We start from the raw sequence: 18,193 nt of genomic DNA on the forward strand, positions 1-18,193 counted from the left end.
ATGTTACAATATATGTTTATTTGTTTATTTTCTGTCTCTGCTAAAACCTAAACACTACAAAGGCAAAGATTTTATTTTGCTCATTACAGTATTGCAAAGATTTTATTTTGCTCATTACAGTATCACCAGCTCCTATAATACTGAGCACTTAGTAAGCCCTCAATAAATATTGTACATAAATGAATGAACAAACATATTAACAAAGAATTATTAGTTACTAAGGTATGTGGCTGCATTCCCCAATAACATACTCTGAAAACCAAGCAATGCTGAGTTATTTCGTTGTTTACAGTAGGTGGATTTAGTTTGTATCCCATTTATTCTGCTAGAACAACTTGCCTGTGAATTAGAGTGGTTTCATTTTCTAAATTTATTTTAATCCTACTGTGTAATCTGGAAAGTAATCCTTGCTAACCAGTTATGTCTATGTGGCTGTCAAGCACAGAAGCAGCCTTGCTGGGCCATTAGGCCCCTGAAGGTGGTCTCCTGGGCTCCCTGAAGGGAGAAAAGGAAGCAGGGTACTATGAACCCTTAGAGTAGAAGATGTCCCAGAAAGGAGCGCTCACCAAGGCTTCTCATTTCCTGTGGATGGGTCTCTACTGGCCGCACCCAGGGTCTGGATTCGGAGGATAGCTTGCCTAGCGAGAAGGCCATAGTTAACAAGCCTCCCTTGATGTGGAGGGGAACAGCTTCACTCCAGCCTCACCTAATGCACTGTGCATCCCAAATACAGGTGAAGAGTGATGTAGACTGGGTAAGGCTCCCAGGACCCACCCTGCTATGTTCCCTGCTAGGAAGTAGAGATGCTGACAGCTCTAGTAAGAGGCATCTCTTCCAGGTTGAGCAGGAGAGCGAGGCTGGGCCTGGCGTGGGCCCCTGAGTTCCCCAGAGGCTTGCAGCAGGCAACAGCCCTGGTGCATCTTCCCACAAAGATCTGCCCGAGGGCAAGCGAGTCTGTGCTTTATGTGGTACATCAGCCTGCCTTTCCCAAGTTACATGACAATTTAAAAATCACCTGCAAACCTAAATACAGTGAGTGCCTGCAGACAACACACTTAACAGCAGGAGAATGAGTCAGAGGAAGCAATTTTCCACAGTGAAGAAAATCATCTGTTAGTGTGGAAAGGCAAACACTCTTTAATTAGCATAGGCAACTCAAGGGCAATGTTGTTGCATCCATAGATGCAGCACTTGAGTAAATGGCTCAAGAACAATATCCACAGCTGGAAGGAAGGACTTGCACGGATCCCACTCACAGTTCTCCCACAGAATCAGCTCTCTGGGAGGTAAAGTGAAACTCAGCTGTGACCTCTTCCTGTTTAGTTAATGAGCAGCTCTTCCAAGTCCTGGTCCCTGTGCCCACACAAGGAGTCCCAGAACTCAGAGCTCCCTGGTGTTCTTTCATCTATATGCCGTTTCCAGGTGTCAGCCAGTTTTGTGTCTTTATTCTGTGACATTAAAATTCATATTCTGGCTCTGACTTCTCTGGAGCTCCAGGGAACCAGTTGCCTATTTGAACTTCCATTTGGACACAGAATAGGCATCTCCTACTAGGAATGGCCAACATTGAACTGTCAATCTTCTCTTTTTTTCCCAATGCCTCGGGAAGGAGTCACCCCCAAGCCTAGTGACTTAAAATGATGATAATCATAGATTTTGCTCACAAGTCTATAATTTTGGCTCAACGGGGATTGCTCCATGAAGCATCAACTGTGACAGCTCAGCTTGGGGCTGGAGATTCCATTCCCAAGATGGTGCATCACATGGCTGGCAAGTCCTGCCAGCTGTCACCTGGGAGCTCAGCTGGGATATGGGCTGTGGGCCATGGTTCCTCCCCCACAGGCTCTCTACAAGCTGCCGTGGCCTCCTCAGGGCATGGTGACTGAGTTCCCACTGTGAGCTTCCCATGGAAAAGAAGTGGAAATTGCCAGTGTCTTAAGTCCTGGGGGAGGAAACTGGTAAAATGTTACTTCTGCCATGTAATATTGGTCAAGCAGTAGTCACAGAGCCCAGATAGAAGAAGGAAGGGGAAAGACCCCCAAATGTCTGTGGAAGGAGCATCAAAGAATTTGCAGATATGTTTTAAAACTTTCAGATGTCCCAGACCTGCTCCCCGCTACTGCTGTCTCCATCTATCACTTGCTCAGGCAACTGGGAGTCACCTTTGGTTGCCGTCTTTTCCTTCCCCTTCCATCCCGTCCTCGTCAGCAAGTTCAACTGACTCTCCCCTGAAACGTGTCAGGAATCCTTCTCTTTTCTCATCCTCACTACCACCCCCATAACCCAGACAACCTCATCTCCCACCCGAATGACCAATAGCTTGTTAACTGCTCTCTCCCTCCATGCCTGCTTTATAAAATATTTTCTTCATACAGACATATCTTTTAAGAACATAAATGATATCATCCCACATACCATCCCTCTGCATAAATCCCCCTGAAAGCTTCACAACATAGTAGAATTAATGCCTCATTCTGGATTCTAAAGCCTGACATGCTCTGGCCCCTGTGCACTCCCTGGCCTCATCTCTTACCACTCACCTCTTAGACTGTGATCCACACACATGCGTGTTCCTGCCTGGCAGCCTTTGCACGTGGCTTTCCTCTGTCTGGAATCCTCTTCCCCCTGATTTTCCCAAGCCTGGTTCCTTCTCACCATTTAGGTTTCAATTGAAATGCCATTCCCCCAGAGAGGCCATCCATAATTCACAATTCTGAAGTAGCCATGCAGTCATCTGTTACGTTAACTTATTTTATTTTTGACATAATACCTACTACTAGCTGATATTTTTCACTGGTGATTTGTTTATTGTCTGTCTCTTCCCTCTAAAATGTAAGCTCCGTGAGGGCAAAGAACCTTGTCTGTCTTGTCACTGTGCATCCCTAGGGCCTAGAAGAGTGCCCAGCACAGAGATGTTTAATAAATACTTGATTTAGCAGGTAGCAACAGTAGCCCCAGCCAGCCAGCCTACCAATAGGACCATAGCACCAATTAGGTGGTTGACTGGTAGAGAGAGGAAGCTCCAGCAGGGCCTCAACAGCTTGTGCTTGTATCGGGGCTCAGCTCCGGTGCATGGGCCTGCTCCTGGAGGCTGTTTCACAGAGACCAGGTTCACGCGGTGCCCTCCCAACCCCCAGCATATTTCCATTCCCAGCCTTCTCTGTGAAACCAGCAACACAGATTCGCACGGTCACCAGCACCGAGTTACTAATGTGCTTGGACAAGGATGGTCGAGTTGAGTTCACCCCACCTCCACGGTGTTCAGGGCACTGACTCAGGTTATATTCCATTTGAATGTTCATCTTATGGTTAGACTTGGAAATGTAGGCAAAGTTCTGGTGTTACAAATTCCAGGTGCTTTCTTTCTGTCTTTCTTTTTTAAAGATTTTATTTATTTGTTTTTACAGAGAAGGAAAGGGAAGGAGAAGGAGAAGGAGAGAAACATTGATGGGTTGCCTCTCTCACACGTCCCAACTGGGGACCAGCCCGCAACCCAGGCGTGTGCCCTGACCGGGAAAAGAACCAGGACCTTTCGCTTCACAGGACGATGCTCAGCTAACTGAACCATGTCTGTTAGGGCCCAAGTGCTTTCTTTAATGACTTTTTTTAAAAAGTAAAGATATTCAAATTTTTGAAGAAGAATTTGGAAATGGATATTTAGGATGCATCCAAATAAAGAAGAAAAGTTTGATTAGGATTTTTCCAAGATCAATGTTATTAATATGTTTTGAAAAATCACTGAGGTGAAAATTGAGTTCAACAATAATGAAGTAGTCTTCGTTTTCTTCAAAAATATTTGTTAATCATTTTTTAGTACTTTGGTATAGAGAAGTGTAGGTACAGCTAGTTTTTTATGAAATAATAAAACACTATGGCTGTGTGTAGTCAGCACATTCATTAGGGAAATGGAAACTTGTTTGATAGAAATCTTTTTTTATTTACTGCAAGGGGAGTTTTGCCTATGGATTTAAATTTTTAAAAATATAATGCTATTGAAAATTCAAGTTCCTGTGGGAGAAGATGACTATGGGCCTGCTGTGCTGACAGAAAGCGAGGTGATACTGAGAAACTTAGAGGCCGAGACTGTGCAGCTGCCTCTGGTGGTGATGTGACCTTTAAGTGGTGAGACCACCCTCAGCAGTGCTGTTCTTGCCCATGGAGCGGAGTCGGTCCCTGACCTTGGAGAGTGGGGAAGGAAGGCACACATAGCCGACTGGGCCACACCGCATCCCACCAAGACCTCGGACGCCCTCAGCGGGAAGCCCACTGTGGAAACAGGAGCCTCGGCAGTGCTGACTCAGGGTGCATGATGTTTCCTTTTCATGAAGGTGGCTGATTCTCATCCACCAAGCAGATCATGTCCGACCTGAGCTCCCCAGGCCCTGGCACTGGGCCCACAGGGTGTGTAAAGGCACAGCTGGTGCTAAGACCCATACTGTGTGTTTGCTACAGGGTGGAGGCTGGACACAAGGAAGGTGTCAACAGGCCTATTATCTGAGGAAGTTGTTAGTTCTTATCTTTTTATTTCTAATTCTTTCTGCTTTGAGTGTTTGTTTAATGATGAATGCTTAGAACTCAAGCTCCTGGGATCAAACTCAGACCACACAAGCTGAAGGAGAAGGCTCTGGAGAAACGGAGTCCTCCCAGGCACCAGTGTGTGGACGGTACCTGACAGGCTCTCCCTGCCTCCCTCCCTCCTTTCTGCCTCTGCCCTGTCAGAGCCTACACCTGGGTGCCAAGGGCTTCCTTAGGGAGGGCTGGGCTGGAGGAAGCTGAAGTTGCAGAAAAGGCAGCCCCTTCTGTGGCCTGTTTCCCATCACAGCTCACTTGAGGAGGGGTGAGAACAGAAAGGACAGGTGAGTCTCACCTGAGCTGACTGAGGTCCAGCTCAGCCAGCCCTTGATGTATCCGAGACATCTGCCCACAGCAGTGAGATGCAGGTGAGACTGGAAGTCGTTCTCAGTCCACATCCCAATGCTGGGAAAGAAAAACCAAGTTCGATTTACCAAAATATCTGTATTATCTATAAAAGTTGAACTCTAACCAGTCACTGCTGCTGGAGGCAGCAGCGTTATCCAGCGAGGCTGGCTGCAGCAGCAGACGGCTGCATCCCACCGGCCCGCAGGCGGACATGGTCCGAGTGGCGTGCAGGCAGACTCATTTGTAAGGCCTCAGAAACCTGGACACTTTGGAACGGAGCAGTCGGATGAAGGATCTTGGAAACATCTCCCGGGACTCCTGGGCCGTGTACTTGAAATAGTTCTGGGGGTGAGCCAGGACATCAAACAGCGCCTTGATCAGCTTCTTGTCCTAAAAAGAGCAGAATTTTTATTACTGGGCCAAAATATCTAAACATTTTGCCAATGGAACTATAATGACCCAGTGTGAAGCTGATTAGCTGAAAAACAACTTGTGAAAATGGTTTCCTCTGGTTTTTATCTTTTTTTCCAGTTTTTATTTTTCCTAATTATCTATAAAAAGCATGTGTTACTATTATAAAGTAAAATTTAATATATAAAAAACCTGCTTTCTTTTTCTAAACTAGATGAGATACATTGTTGGAATTTTGGGGAATACTTACTAGGTTAGTGATATGGCAAGCGTTATTGATCATTACTTATAAGTATCTAAAAATTGGTGAATTTCACCCTTGAAGGATAAAAGAGCCAAGGATCTCCAACTACTTGGAAAATAAACATGAAAATGCAGTTTGCTGCTGGCTTGTGTTTACAATAAACAAGCTGCCCACTGCTCCTCTGCCACACATTTCCAAATTAAGAAATACAACTTCTCTTGACAACACTAAAGACAACCTCCTGAATATTTTTTTTAATATTCACCTGAGGACATGCTTATTGATTTTTAGAGAGGGGGAAGGAAGGGAGAGAGAGAAAGAGATCAATGTAAGAGAGAAACATCGCATGGTTGCCTACCACATGCGCCTGGATTGCAAGATCGAACCTCTGGGTATGTGCCCTGACCGGGAATAGAACCCTTGATCTTTCAGTTACAGGAGGACGCTCCAACCAACTGAGCCACCGGGCCAGACCTCTGAAGGGCGGCGATATGGAGCAAGAGGAAAACCTTCCTCCAGTGGTGCTTGGGGAGCTCCGTGGGTCCACCTTAAGTACATACTTACCTTAAGTATTTCCTGATGGTTCTCAGATGCATAGAGCCTGCCATCTCGAACTATGTCTTCAATGAGCTCCTGGTAATCCTCTGTGGGAGTAAAGGACATATGTTGCATTGGATGGTTTAGTCATTTCCCACCTCACTCTCTTTCATTTTTATAAGGCTCTGAGCAATGCCCTTCTATAGCTGCTGGCAGAACAATGACCACTTGGACAGTGCAGAGGCGATCAGAAGAGAACACCCACAGACTCACTGCCACATCCTCTCACCCACCAGCATCTGCGCCCATCCGCCCTGTTCCGTCTCCCTCAGATAAACCCCCTGCACGTCCGCTTTGTCACTGGCTCCATCTTCTCTCACCAAATCAAGGGCATGTTCCAGTACTTCTTCCCTTTCTTCTCTGGATGGTAAAGTTTTCTCTTTCTACTGGTCTTTTCCATCAACATGCAAATATGCTGTTATGTCTCTGACTAAAAAAAAAGTCTCTTTCTCTATCTCATTTCTCCTTCCAGCATCCATCCTACATCTCTGCTCCCCTTTGTAGCAAAACTCCTCGAAAAAATTGCCGAGGCTCACTGTCTCTGATTCCTCTCCTTTCTTTCTCTCCCAAACCCAAGCCAGTCCGCTTTGCCCTCTGCCACTTCTCCCAAAACACTTGTCAGAATCACCAACGACCTTAATGTTGCTAAATCCCAAAGGTCAACTCTCAGTCCTTATCTTCTCTGATGCATCAGTAGCATGTGACCTGGCCAGTCAGTCACCCCTCCCCCTGATCTACTCCTTCACTCAGTTTCCAAGACACCATGCTCTGCTCTTCTGTTCTCCTCCTGCCCCACTGGTTTCTCTGGCTGAGACTCTGTTGCTTTTCCTCCTTCTCTTCCTGACCTCTTACTGCAGAGGATTCCCAGGGCTCAGTGTGTGATTGTCATGTCTTCTCCATCTATACTCACTCCCTGGTGAGCTCGCCCAGGCTCATGGCTCTTCTCTCCCTCTCTCCTTTTCTCCCTTCTCCCTTTCCCACATCCTTGTATTATGTAAAGCAATCAAGCTTCTTACCTATCTAGCAAGACTCTTCTCTCCTTTTTATGGGAGGTGGGGGGTGGGGTTGGGGACGGGGAGGATTTGGCTGGTTGGAGAGGGAAGGAAGCTGTGTTCATTGGGAAGAAAGCCATGCTCATTTTCTCACCAATGACTCTGGGCCCTGATACCCACATTAAATGCAGAGCACACCACATGAGCCTTCTCCAAACGTGCACTCCCCTTCAAAGTCTGGTCTCTTTCCCACAGTCACAGTTCAAATCAAGCACACGCAAAACACACTCTTTTTCAACTTCCAGGCTGAAGGAAAATTGCCTCTTTATATGCACATCATGTGCAACAGAACCAAACAAGTCATAAGAACATCATTGGAACCATGTGGGAGGAGTTCTTGAAGGAGTTTCTCTGAGCCCAGTGATGATACGTGGAAATTAATAGTAGAATCACTGTAACAACTAATTCAACACATGTACCGTGTCACTTACTCTATTCATGTGGTACCTTTCTTCTTCTTTTATTTTAGTGAATATAAAATATAAGGAAGGGCTGTGGACGCAAAAGGCAGCCACATACTAAACCTGACAAGCTCAGGGGAGGCCTGCATGGTGGCCTTACAAACTCAGAGACTGACAGTAACCACATAGGATTGTCTGAACATAAACTTTCCTAACTAAAAGCAGGTCATGGCGGGTAGTCACGTCCTAGGCCTGTAGCTTCCTTGACAGAGGTCAATCTTTACCTTACACAAGCTTGTCTATTGTCTTTTTGCACCTAAGATATATATAAGCTATTTACCCTTGGAATGTCAGATGAATACCATAATCTCCTCTTCCCAGACCCCCTCAGGGTACACCAGACCTCAAGACCAGACTCCTCATTGTTTTCTTGCTCCCCAAATCCCATCTCTGTGTGCTGTGCTAATGGTTAACTATCCTATACTCACCAATGTCAAAGAAGCATCTGTGTCTCCGTTTTACCTAACTTTATCCAATCTGAGATTTCTTCACTTTGTTTTCTCCTGTCCCCTTACTCTACCACCAGTGGATTTCACATAGCCCTCCTTATGTCTCCTCCTTTGATTGTAATGTATAAAGTAAGCTGCAAACCCACCATTCTCTGGAGCATTTTCTCAGTCCTTTGAGATTTTGCTTCCCAGCAATTATCGTCAGTTTGGCTCAAATCAACTCATCAAAATTCTCCACTGGTTTGGACGTTTCTTACATCAACAGGGCACACGTTATTTATCTCTAATTCCTCTGCTGCACAGTCTCTACCAGGGAGAGCCGGCTCCCACAGGAGCGCCAGTGCGGGGCTGTGTTCTGGTGTCAGAGAGAACCAGAGAGCTGCTCGCCGCCCTTCCAGACCACTGCCTTTAAAAAAATATTTCCTCTGCTTTTAAGAACTACAGTTGTTTCCTCACTTGCTCTGTCCTGAGAAAAGCAGGCTGGTGTTGCAGGTAAAACAGGCCCTGGAGTCCCAAAGACCTCTGCAACTCTGTCCTGCTGTGCGTGCAGGGCGGCTTCTTTAATCTCAGCCCGAGTGGCCCAGACCCGGACAGAAGCACGTCCACTTCTTGGGCGATAGTGAGGCATGTGCTGTGTCGGAGGCACTCAGCACGGGCCCAGCACTCAGCGGCGCCTGCTCCGTGTTAGGACCGCAGTTCTCCCTGTTCTCCAGTGGTCAGGTCTGTAGCGAGAAGCCTCACCTGCCTGTTCTAACCGTGATTTCTGTTCTGCTATCAGCATTGGAAACCAGATATCAGACTTGACTGAGATACATGTTTAGACAACAAAGATTAAGTAGGCTCTGAGTAAAGACCTAGAAGGCTTCTGTATGGCCAAAGCAGCAGTTTTCAACATTTTCTGCTGTGACATGTTGAAGACACACTCTTGTGGGTCTAACTAGGATTATGTGTAATTTCACTTGGTTCTTTGTTTGAACAACAACAACAAAAATATCAAGAGGGATTCTTCTGTCACAAAGGCAGAGCGGAAAAGAGTCAGCCTGAAGTCTGTGAGCCTTGGCGACATTTATTCCAGAGTCTCCCTGTCTCCCTTGGTTCCTACCCGCTTCCAGACCGGAAAGGTGGTCAGGGGCTGCTCTCAGGGGCACGAGGCCCTGTCTCGCTCAGCATGAGCCCTGTGGGAGGCGCTCATGTCCTCCTAGGACTCTGATTTGAAGAGCACTTGCAGTGGGTGTTCGACATGGTTTCAGGTACAGGGAGGGTGATCCTCCTTTTTGGAGCATGTTAGACAGAAACTATGTGAAGTGTTTTAAAGAAATCCTTAAGATACTGTCTTTCTAAAAGACATGCTTTTGGCACCTGTCTAAACACCTTCAGTGACTCCCTGCAAGATCAGGTCCACCCCTCTGGGTTTGGCACTCAGAGCTCCTCGCAGCCACACCCCACCCCCCTCCAGTCTCATCTCTCAGGGCTCAGCCCCGTGCACCCTGCCACCTGGCCAAGTCATCAGACCCCACGCATGCCAGGTACTGCATTCTCTGGCCTTTGTCATTCCTTCTTCCTGGATGTTCTTCCTTCCATTTATTAAAACAAACACACAAATCAATTTATATGTTCTTTCAAGACCCAATCTCTTGAAACTGCTCTATTCTTTCCAAAATGTTTACATGACAACATTTTGCTAAAGTTGCTAAACAAACATAAAGATATGTAACATTTTATCATGCTATCTTCTAGTATTTGATCTGATTTTTATAATTAAAAAATAAAGGTTGCATGTTTTCAGAACTACAAATAAATAAGTACATAAATAAAATAAGAGTGAGCATAGCTTGGCAGGTGAGGGTGTGGCAAAATTAACTGCAAAATTAACTGCTTCCCCTTCTTCTGTAGCTCACACAGAGCTTTGTACATGCCTCATTGTAGCATCTATGGCAATATATACTGTTTTGTGTTTCTGTTACTAACCATGTTGTTTCCAGCACTTAGTCCAATGCCTGGCACAGTAGATGCTCATTAAATATTTGTTGGATGGATGAATGAATAAGTTCACAAATGAACAGATGACTCTTCCCCCACTAGCCTATGAGGTTCTCCAGGACAAGGTTCAGTTCATTTTGCATTCCTAGTAAATGTTTGTCAACCAAGTCTCAGAGCTGACCAGGGCCCCAGGCAGGGCTCATGTAAGACATCCCTTTATTTATTTTTTATTTTTTTAAAGATTTTATTTATTTGTTTTTAGAGAGGGAAGGGAAGGAGAAAGAGAGAGAGAGAGAAACATCAATGTGCGGTTGCTGGGGGCTGTGGCCTGCAACCTAGGCATGTGCCCTCGCTGGGAATCGAACCTGCGATTCTTTGGTTCGCAGCCCACACTCAATCCACTGAGCTACGCCAGCCAGGGCTCTATCCCTTTATTTAACAAGAAGAAAATGAAACCAGAGAAGTCATCTGATTTGCCCAAAATCACACAGTCAGTTATGGCAGAGACAGGGCCAGAAGTGGCAGCTTCCCCTCTCCCCCCACAGGATTCCATTTAATAAAAGCCACAATCGTAATGGGTTAGTATTTTGTGAGCATCACTGTGCACTGGGCACTGCACCAAACCCATTACAGATTGTACTGGTGAGCTCTCACATTAAGTTTCGTGATCACCATCATTTACACGTGAAGAAAATGGGCTTAGAGATGATAATGTACACAGAGTCACAGAAGAGATTGTGCCCAGACTGGCCAACAGTCATGCCCTCACCTGCCAAGCTACACTCACTCTTATTTTATTTATGTACTTATTTATTTGTAGTTCTGAAAGCATGCAACCTTTATTTTTTTAATTATAAAAACCAGATCAAATACTAGAAGATAGTTAACATGATAAAATGTTACATATCTTACTTTGTTTGTTTAGCAACTTTAGCAAAATGTTGTCACATAAATCTTATGCCTACTTGCCTATAAGGTAGCTTAAAAAAAGTTTTATAATCCTTGTTAAATGTGGGTGAAGGCAGAGGTCCAGAATGGCTTACCCAGAGCCATACCATGGATTAGAAAATCTGTACTAGAAGACTTTAGAGGACTTCCGGCGAGATGGAGGCATAGGTGGACGCACCGTACCTCCACGCACAACCAAGATTAGAACAACAACAATTTAGAGCTAGAATAACACCCAGAACTGATAGAGAATTTATCTGACTGGAAGTCGGACAGCCAAGAGGTTGAAGTAGACCCGTTCATCCAGACTGGTAGGAGGGGCAGAGCCAGGCTGGCCCGGGTCGGCAGCGGTGCACAGTGATGGGGAGAACTTGGCGCTTAAGCCATCCAGGGTGCGCAAGAACGCAGCGGTGGACCCTGAGTACGCAAGCAGCAGCTGGCGGACCCAGTGAAGCAGCGATTGTGGACCAGGGCAGAACGCGCAACCCAGGATGCAAGAGAGGGGACTGTGATCCCGGGAGAGCGGAACTACTGCCATTGTTCCCTCCTGCCCCCGCCCCCAACCCCACCCCCACATACAATGTCATAATCTAGCGACTGGGGTGCCCAGCCCAGGTAAACACCTAAGGCTCCACCCCTCACCTTAACAAGTGCGACCAGACAAAAAAAAAAAAAGAGGAGAGACAGAGAGAGACATGTCTCCAAAAGAAGAACAGATCACTCCCCCAGGACTCATCCTTTTGAGTGACCAAGAAATAGCCAATTTATCAGATGCACAGTTCAAAACACTGGTTATCAGGAAGCTCACAGAATTGGTTGATTTTGGGCGCAAATTAGATGAAAAAAATGCAGGTTACCATAAAAGAAATGAAGGAAGATGCAGGGAGAGCCAATAGTGATGGAAAGGAAACTGGGTCTCAAAACAATAGAGTGGGCCAGAAGGAAGTAAAAAACAACCAAGCAGGAAAACATGATGAAATAAGAATTCAAAAAAATGAGGAGAAGCTTAGGAGCCTCCAGGACATCTTTAAACGTTCCAACATCCGAGTTATAGGGGTACCAGAAGGAGAAGAGGAAGAGCAACAAATGGAAGAGTTATTTGAACAAATAATAAAGGAGAACTTCCCCAATCTTGCAAAGGGAATAGACTTCAAAGAAATCCAGGAAGCACAGAGAACCCAAAAGAAGTTGGACCCAAGAAGAAACACACCAAGGCACATCATAATTACATTAGCCAAGGTAAAAATGAAGGAGAGAACCCTAGAAGCAGCAAGAGATAAGGGGACAGTCACCTACAAAGGAGTTCCCATCAGACTGTCAGCTGATTTCTCCAAAGAGACCTTACAGGCAAGAAGGGGCTGGAAAGAAATATTCCAAGTCATGAAAGACAAGGACCTACATCCCAGATTGCTCTATCCAGCAAAGCTCTCATTTAGAATGGAAGGGCAGATAAAGTGCTTCTCAGATAAGGTCAAGTTAAAGGAGTTCATCACCACCAAGCCCTTATTTTATGAAATGCTAAAGGGACTTATCTAAGAAAAGAAGATAAAGAAAAGACATGTATAGTAAAAGGACATCAAACTCACAATTATTAACAACCACACCTAAAGCAAAACCAAAAGAAACTAAGCAAACAACTAGAACAGGAACAGAACCACAGAAATGGAGATCACATGGAGGGTTAGCAACAGGGGGAGAGGGAGGAGGAGAGGGGGGAAAAGGTACAGAGAATAAGTAGCATAGAATGTAGGTTGAAAATAGACAGGGGGAGGGTAAGAATAGTATGGGTAATGTAGAAGCTAAAGAACTCATAAGTATGACACATGGACATGAACTAAAGGGTGGAATATGGGTGGGAGAGGGTGTACAGGGTGGAGGGGAGTGAAGGGGGGAAAATGGGACAACTGTCATAGCATAATTAATAAAATATATTTTAAAAAAGAGAAAATCTGTACTAGAACCTGTACCTTATTACTCCTAATCATATGTTTAGACTGAAACTGGAGAAATTATGAATATCTTACTTATAGTAGTAATTAAATGTGAATGTGTATGGGAAAAACTAATTTTTTTCCTAGCTTCCTAATTTCAAAGATAGTTGTTATTTTATAAATAAGTATTTCAAAATTTTGATTCAGTGAAAAGTGTTGAATCTGAGCATAGGCAATGTAACCCTGTCCAGGGAGTTTGGCCTCAGTTCTGAATGAACACAGGAATAAACCAAAAATTAGATGTCTTTATTCTTTCCTGTCCTAAGCAGAATGGTCTTTGTAATCTTTAAAAAATAATGCTTATCTATAAATCTCTACTTTTAACAGAATGGAAATCTCATGGATTAGGTTTTCTCTGTCCTGCACCACAGAAGCAAATGTATGCGAACTTCCATTTATGCTCTAGAACATCTTTTCATCCTTGCAGTCAGTGTCCCCAAATGCCTGTTTAAAATTTGGCACCTATGAGTCAGCGATGTCCTTCCTGCCCCTCTGTGCCTGTGTGCCTGTCAGCAGCCCACCAGCTGACCCGGAAGTCGGTTCTGTCCAAAGCAGAGAAGCTCCTTCCACATTCTGCAGCCTGAGCTTCCCAGCACTTACCATCGTAGGTCACGTACGGGACCTGGAACCCTCTGGCGCTGTTCCCTTCGTTGGACTTAAACTGAATCCACAGCTTCTTTGATCTGGAGGTGAAGGCGATGGGGCGTTCGTAGGTCTGGCAGGTCTCATACGTGGTCACGGAATTGGATGAAGCTGCCAAGGGAAGTGGAAGGAGGGTGGGGTTCAAGACGCATCACTGAGCAGGCAGACAATGAACGCTCATCTTGGCACATGCTCACACCACATAACAAGTTATGCTCAAGAGCTCTTCAGGCCCAGCGGGGCCATCAGAAGAGCCAAAGGCCTAGAAATCAAGTAGATGCATCTGGGGGGTGACATGCACCCCCAAGGGAGGCTGACCAGAAGGCCCATGGCCAGCCTGCAAGCGGTCACTGCTGGAGCCAAGGAGGGGCCCTCCCATCCCAGAGCTGACCTGCTGGAATCTAGTAATTTTCACCACCCTTTACTGCAAGCTTCCTAGGACCAGGCAGTGTGCTGCGCCCTTTCTAAACCCAATCCCACTAACCCTCCGAAAACTGCAGGTAGTTAGTGCAGTTGTCACCTGACCAGGGTCACACACCACTATGTGGAAAAGTCAGGACTCAAACCCACACCTGACTTCAGACATTGTAACCACTAAGAAGAATGGCAAATACTTAATGCAGTGGCTCCAAGTGTCAGTATTTTTATGATCTGATTCCTCATGATGCCCCTATGAGGTAGCAACTATTCATATCCCCATGTTAACAGATGAGGAAACGAGGCACAGAAAATCCAGCATGTAGGTCCAAGACCACAGAACTCCTGAGAGGTGGAGCCGGGGTTCAGATCCAGGCAGTTCGGTTGCAGAGCCCACTCAGAGCACTGCCTCTACGCTGTGTTGATGGCAGTGTTGCTTATGGACGCTAGGCCATGTGACTGGATGCGTGGGGGGTCCCTCCTGACGGGACCGTGCCCTTCACCGTGGTCAGTCCCCAAGCTATGAGTTGCATTCCAGGGCGAGGAAAGTGTCCAGGGCCAGCCCTGCATGAGCTTCATGGACTCCCTGTGTCCCCAGTGAGCCCAAGGGGGGAGCCTGGCCTGCAGGAACCCCACCACCACTGGGGTTCAGCAAGGGCCCTCAGTGGGGGGGGGGGTTGTGGAAATTTTGTTTCTCGTAAAACTCTAAAAACTCATGTCCCACCTCTGTTCTAACACAAAGGTGACGTGCTAGGCCTGTTTCTCACATTTGAAGCTGGGAGCGTGCCATGAGGCTCCCCGGCTGGCTTTAGAAGGGGAGGGGAGCAGAGGGGGAGGACGCACAGGTTTTCCGCATCACCAGGTAGTCTCCGCAGTCGTCCTCTATGGGCAGGAAGATCTCAGGGACCACGATCAGGATGCGGCGCTTGGGGGGAGGGTTGATGGTCCACGTGCACTCCGTGTTGGCCGGGTAATTGCCTGGGTAGTTTGGGGACTCAATGTACCCAGTGAACTCTCCCAGCTCCCCTCCACATCTTCTGTCTGGAAAGGGACAGGTGACGAGTTACGAAGGCACAGCACAGCTGTGGCTCTGTACCGGCCACCTGCAGCTCAGCAGAAGAGAACCCCTGCATCCCTCTGCCATCAAGGTGCGGGGCCCAGACATGATCCTATCCTGGGAATGAGTCTGTCCTGTCCTGCCCAGGGTCCCCGCTGGGAGCCCACCCCTCTGAGTTCCCAGGCCCTGTTCTTTTCATTAGCTTGGAAATGCTCAAGGTCAGGGGCAGGTGTTGTTGAAACAAAAGGACACCTTTAGTTTTTGACATTTTGTTTACCACATGTGAGTGCTGAGGTAACCAAGGTGCAGAACTTCTAGGCCTGTCAAAATAGGGGGACAGAGCTTGCAGCTCAGCAGATGATCTCTGACCCTTTCCCAGAGATCTCTGATGAAGACATGACAGCCATTTTCTTTCTCTTTTCTCTCTAGTCAGGACCACGTTTTATTTTTAAGTTGGGAAGAGAATTCCAGTTAGCTGTCAGTCCATGTGGGGCAGGCTGGATATTCACCTCTGGCACCGAAGGCAAGACACATACACCTCTGGCACACACACACACTCCATCTCAGCCACACCCTCACTCACTGACGCGCCACTCACCCAACAGAGGTTATCAGAAACCCTTTGCAGGTTCAGAAAGGAGAAAGGCAGTCCTTACCCTCAAGGTACTTATCGTTTAAAACTACCACTTGAACCTGTGCAACAGAAGATATTGAAGGGGTTACCTTTTCCCTCTTTAATTAGAATTGGAATTTATTATTCCTAGTAGAAAAAAACAAACAGGGTTTCTTTCTTCAAAGAGAGGACAGGGAGGAGCTGGAGAGTCGAGAAACCTGCCTTCAAGCAGCAAGGCCACCTGGGGAACCTGCCACGTGGCTCCTGGGGACCAGCCAAGGAGCAGGTGTGGAAGCAGATATCATGTCGGTGTGGGGGGAACCCTGTAACACTGGGAACACCCCCAAGTCTAACCCACCAACAGTCCAGGGTATCATGAGAGGTAGTAAGCTTCTTGTCACAGTGGTATTTAAGAAGAGACTAGAGAGCTACTTGTGAGGATACTGTTAATAGGACTTCATTGGAATAGAGAGAAAACAAGATAAGCTTCCAATCAAAATTCAAATGATTCACTGCCCCCTTCAATCCCAAACTCCTCCACCTTGGGGGCGCCTCCTTGCTCCCCTACACTGCTGTCTTAACACCAGTGAGTCAGCTGAGATTCACTTTACTAGAGCACTTTGTATGATGGTTAAGAACCAACCAACCACCCACCCACCCACACAGCAAGTCATTGAATGATTTGCTTCCTCATTCCCATAACATGCAAATCAAACCCCTTAGTGCGGCATTCAAGGCTTCCCTATCCAGTCAGCCTCAGACTCCCTTCAGTGCATTCCATGATCAGGCTCAGGGGGTCTCTTCCCTAAAGCTTTTTACTTTTCTGAGGCTGTGCTCCCCAATCCTCTCCATCAAACCTCCTCATGCCCTCCAGGAGCCTTCCCTCAGCTCTCCAGACAGAATGAATTGCTCCCTCCTTTGCAATCCCCCAGCCCGTGCTGCCTGCAGGGACAGGGGTTTGCCCTGCTGGGAGTGCCTGGCACACAGCAGCCCTCAAGCAATGCTGGCGAACAGGGCTGAACTGAAGTTGCAGCAGGTGCGGCCTGTGAGCATGCCTGGAGAAGCAGCCAGGGCCAACAAAGGTGACTACATGGGGCTCACACCCTACTCTCCTTCAGCGTGGTCCGCAGAGCCGTGAGATGGGCTAGCGACATCTACACGGTTCTGAATGTACCTGGGACGCCCCTCCCCCACCAGGGGCACTGAGCACACCACCCCCAGGTGGACCCAGGCACTTGCCCTCATAATCAGGACTGAGAAGCCTTACAGAGAGACCTACTTTTACACTGGGTTATGTTTGTGGAGCCATCGAAGTCAGTGGTAGTATTTCCTGGGCAAGAAACACAGTTATTTTTTCCAAATTCAGGCTGGTATGTTCCCGCTGGGCAGCGAACGCACCGGTGCGTGGTGGTGTTGTAGAAATGTCCGGGTGAGCATTGAACTGTGGGGTGGGGAGGGTGGAGAGGATTTAAAAAAAAAAGACTATTTTCATCCAAAGCAACATAAAAGGTTTCACAGCTAGTGTAATAAATTTCTGTCCCAAAGGAAGTACCGCTTTCTTACTAATCTGGGGTTAATCAACACATAATTCCTTAAAGATCCAGCTTGGGTGGGACTTGTGACTCATGTCACTGCGAAAAATGTAAAGGGAACAAAGTGCAGTGTATCTTCAAAGAGTTTATGGTCCATGCAGAGTCAGACATACATAGTCACAGCTCGAGTCTCCCTGCGAGCGTTGCAGGTGCAGGACTGAGGCTGGGTGTGGAGTTGGGCTCCTACAAGAGGCAGCAGGAGTGGGGCTCTGGTTTGGGGGTGTGGGGTGCAGCGCTAGGTGAGAGTGCTGAGATATTGGAAGACTGGGAGGAAGGAGTTGAGGAGCCTGTGTACACCTGTGCATCTCCCCCCGACTGTCCCTGCAGTCAGCCCTGTCTGAAGAGGCTCAGGTAGCTGGAGGGAGATCATGTCTAGGAGGTTCCCATGCTGTCTGTACGTCCTACAGGGAGGATGGAGCAGGACCTGACCTCCCAGTCACTGGGGCAGCACACAGCACACCTCTGGGCTGGGCTTGATTTGGGCTTTAACAGACTCCCGCGGTTCTCAAAAGGGAAATTCAGTTCTGGAACAAGGCAAGCTGCCACATCCTCACCTCTGGTTTCACAGTCCTGGAAGGAAGTGGCTCCCAGGTGTTTGGTGGAGAGGCCTCCCCCACAGGAGAAACAGGAAGTACGGCCGGCTTCAGGCTGGAATGTGCCCAGGGCACAGAGCTGGCAGGGTGCAAAGCCATCCGCAGAATATTCTCCAGGTTGGCACAGACCTGGGGGACCAATGACCCCAGTGAGCAAGGCCCCCGGGCAGACCCTTCCAGGGTCTCTGCAGATGAGATCAGACTCTGGGCAGGCCTGTCACCAGGT

The 18,193-nt window shown here is 47.2% G+C and overlaps 1 protein-coding gene across 4 annotated transcripts in view; it reads right to left on the reverse strand.

The window, feature by feature from the left end:
- Positions 1-3,403: 3,403 nt before the first annotated feature.
- SCUBE2 (signal peptide, CUB domain and EGF like domain containing 2) overlaps positions 3,404-18,193 on the reverse strand; it is a 73,452-nt gene continuing 58,662 nt past the window's right edge. For all 4 annotated transcript variants that reach the window (XM_045825770.1, XM_045825769.1, XM_045825772.1 and 1 more), the window contains 6 exons: positions 17,929-18,096; positions 17,062-17,223; positions 14,956-15,153; positions 13,654-13,806; positions 6,140-6,219; positions 3,404-5,310 (listed from right to left, as the gene is read on the reverse strand). In XM_045825770.1, the coding sequence (XP_045681726.1) occupies positions 5,158-5,310; positions 6,140-6,219; positions 13,654-13,806; positions 14,956-15,153; positions 17,062-17,223; positions 17,929-18,096 (914 nt within the window). In that variant the 3' untranslated portion in view covers positions 3,404-5,157. The remainder of the gene's footprint in view (positions 5,311-6,139; positions 6,220-13,653; positions 13,807-14,955; positions 15,154-17,061; positions 17,224-17,928; positions 18,097-18,193) is intronic.

This window comes from Phyllostomus hastatus, unplaced genomic scaffold (genome assembly GCF_019186645.2).
Source record: "Phyllostomus hastatus isolate PE091 unplaced genomic scaffold, TTU_PhHast_1.1 phas_scaffold_585, whole genome shotgun sequence".
NCBI lineage: Eukaryota > Metazoa > Chordata > Mammalia > Chiroptera > Phyllostomidae > Phyllostomus > Phyllostomus hastatus.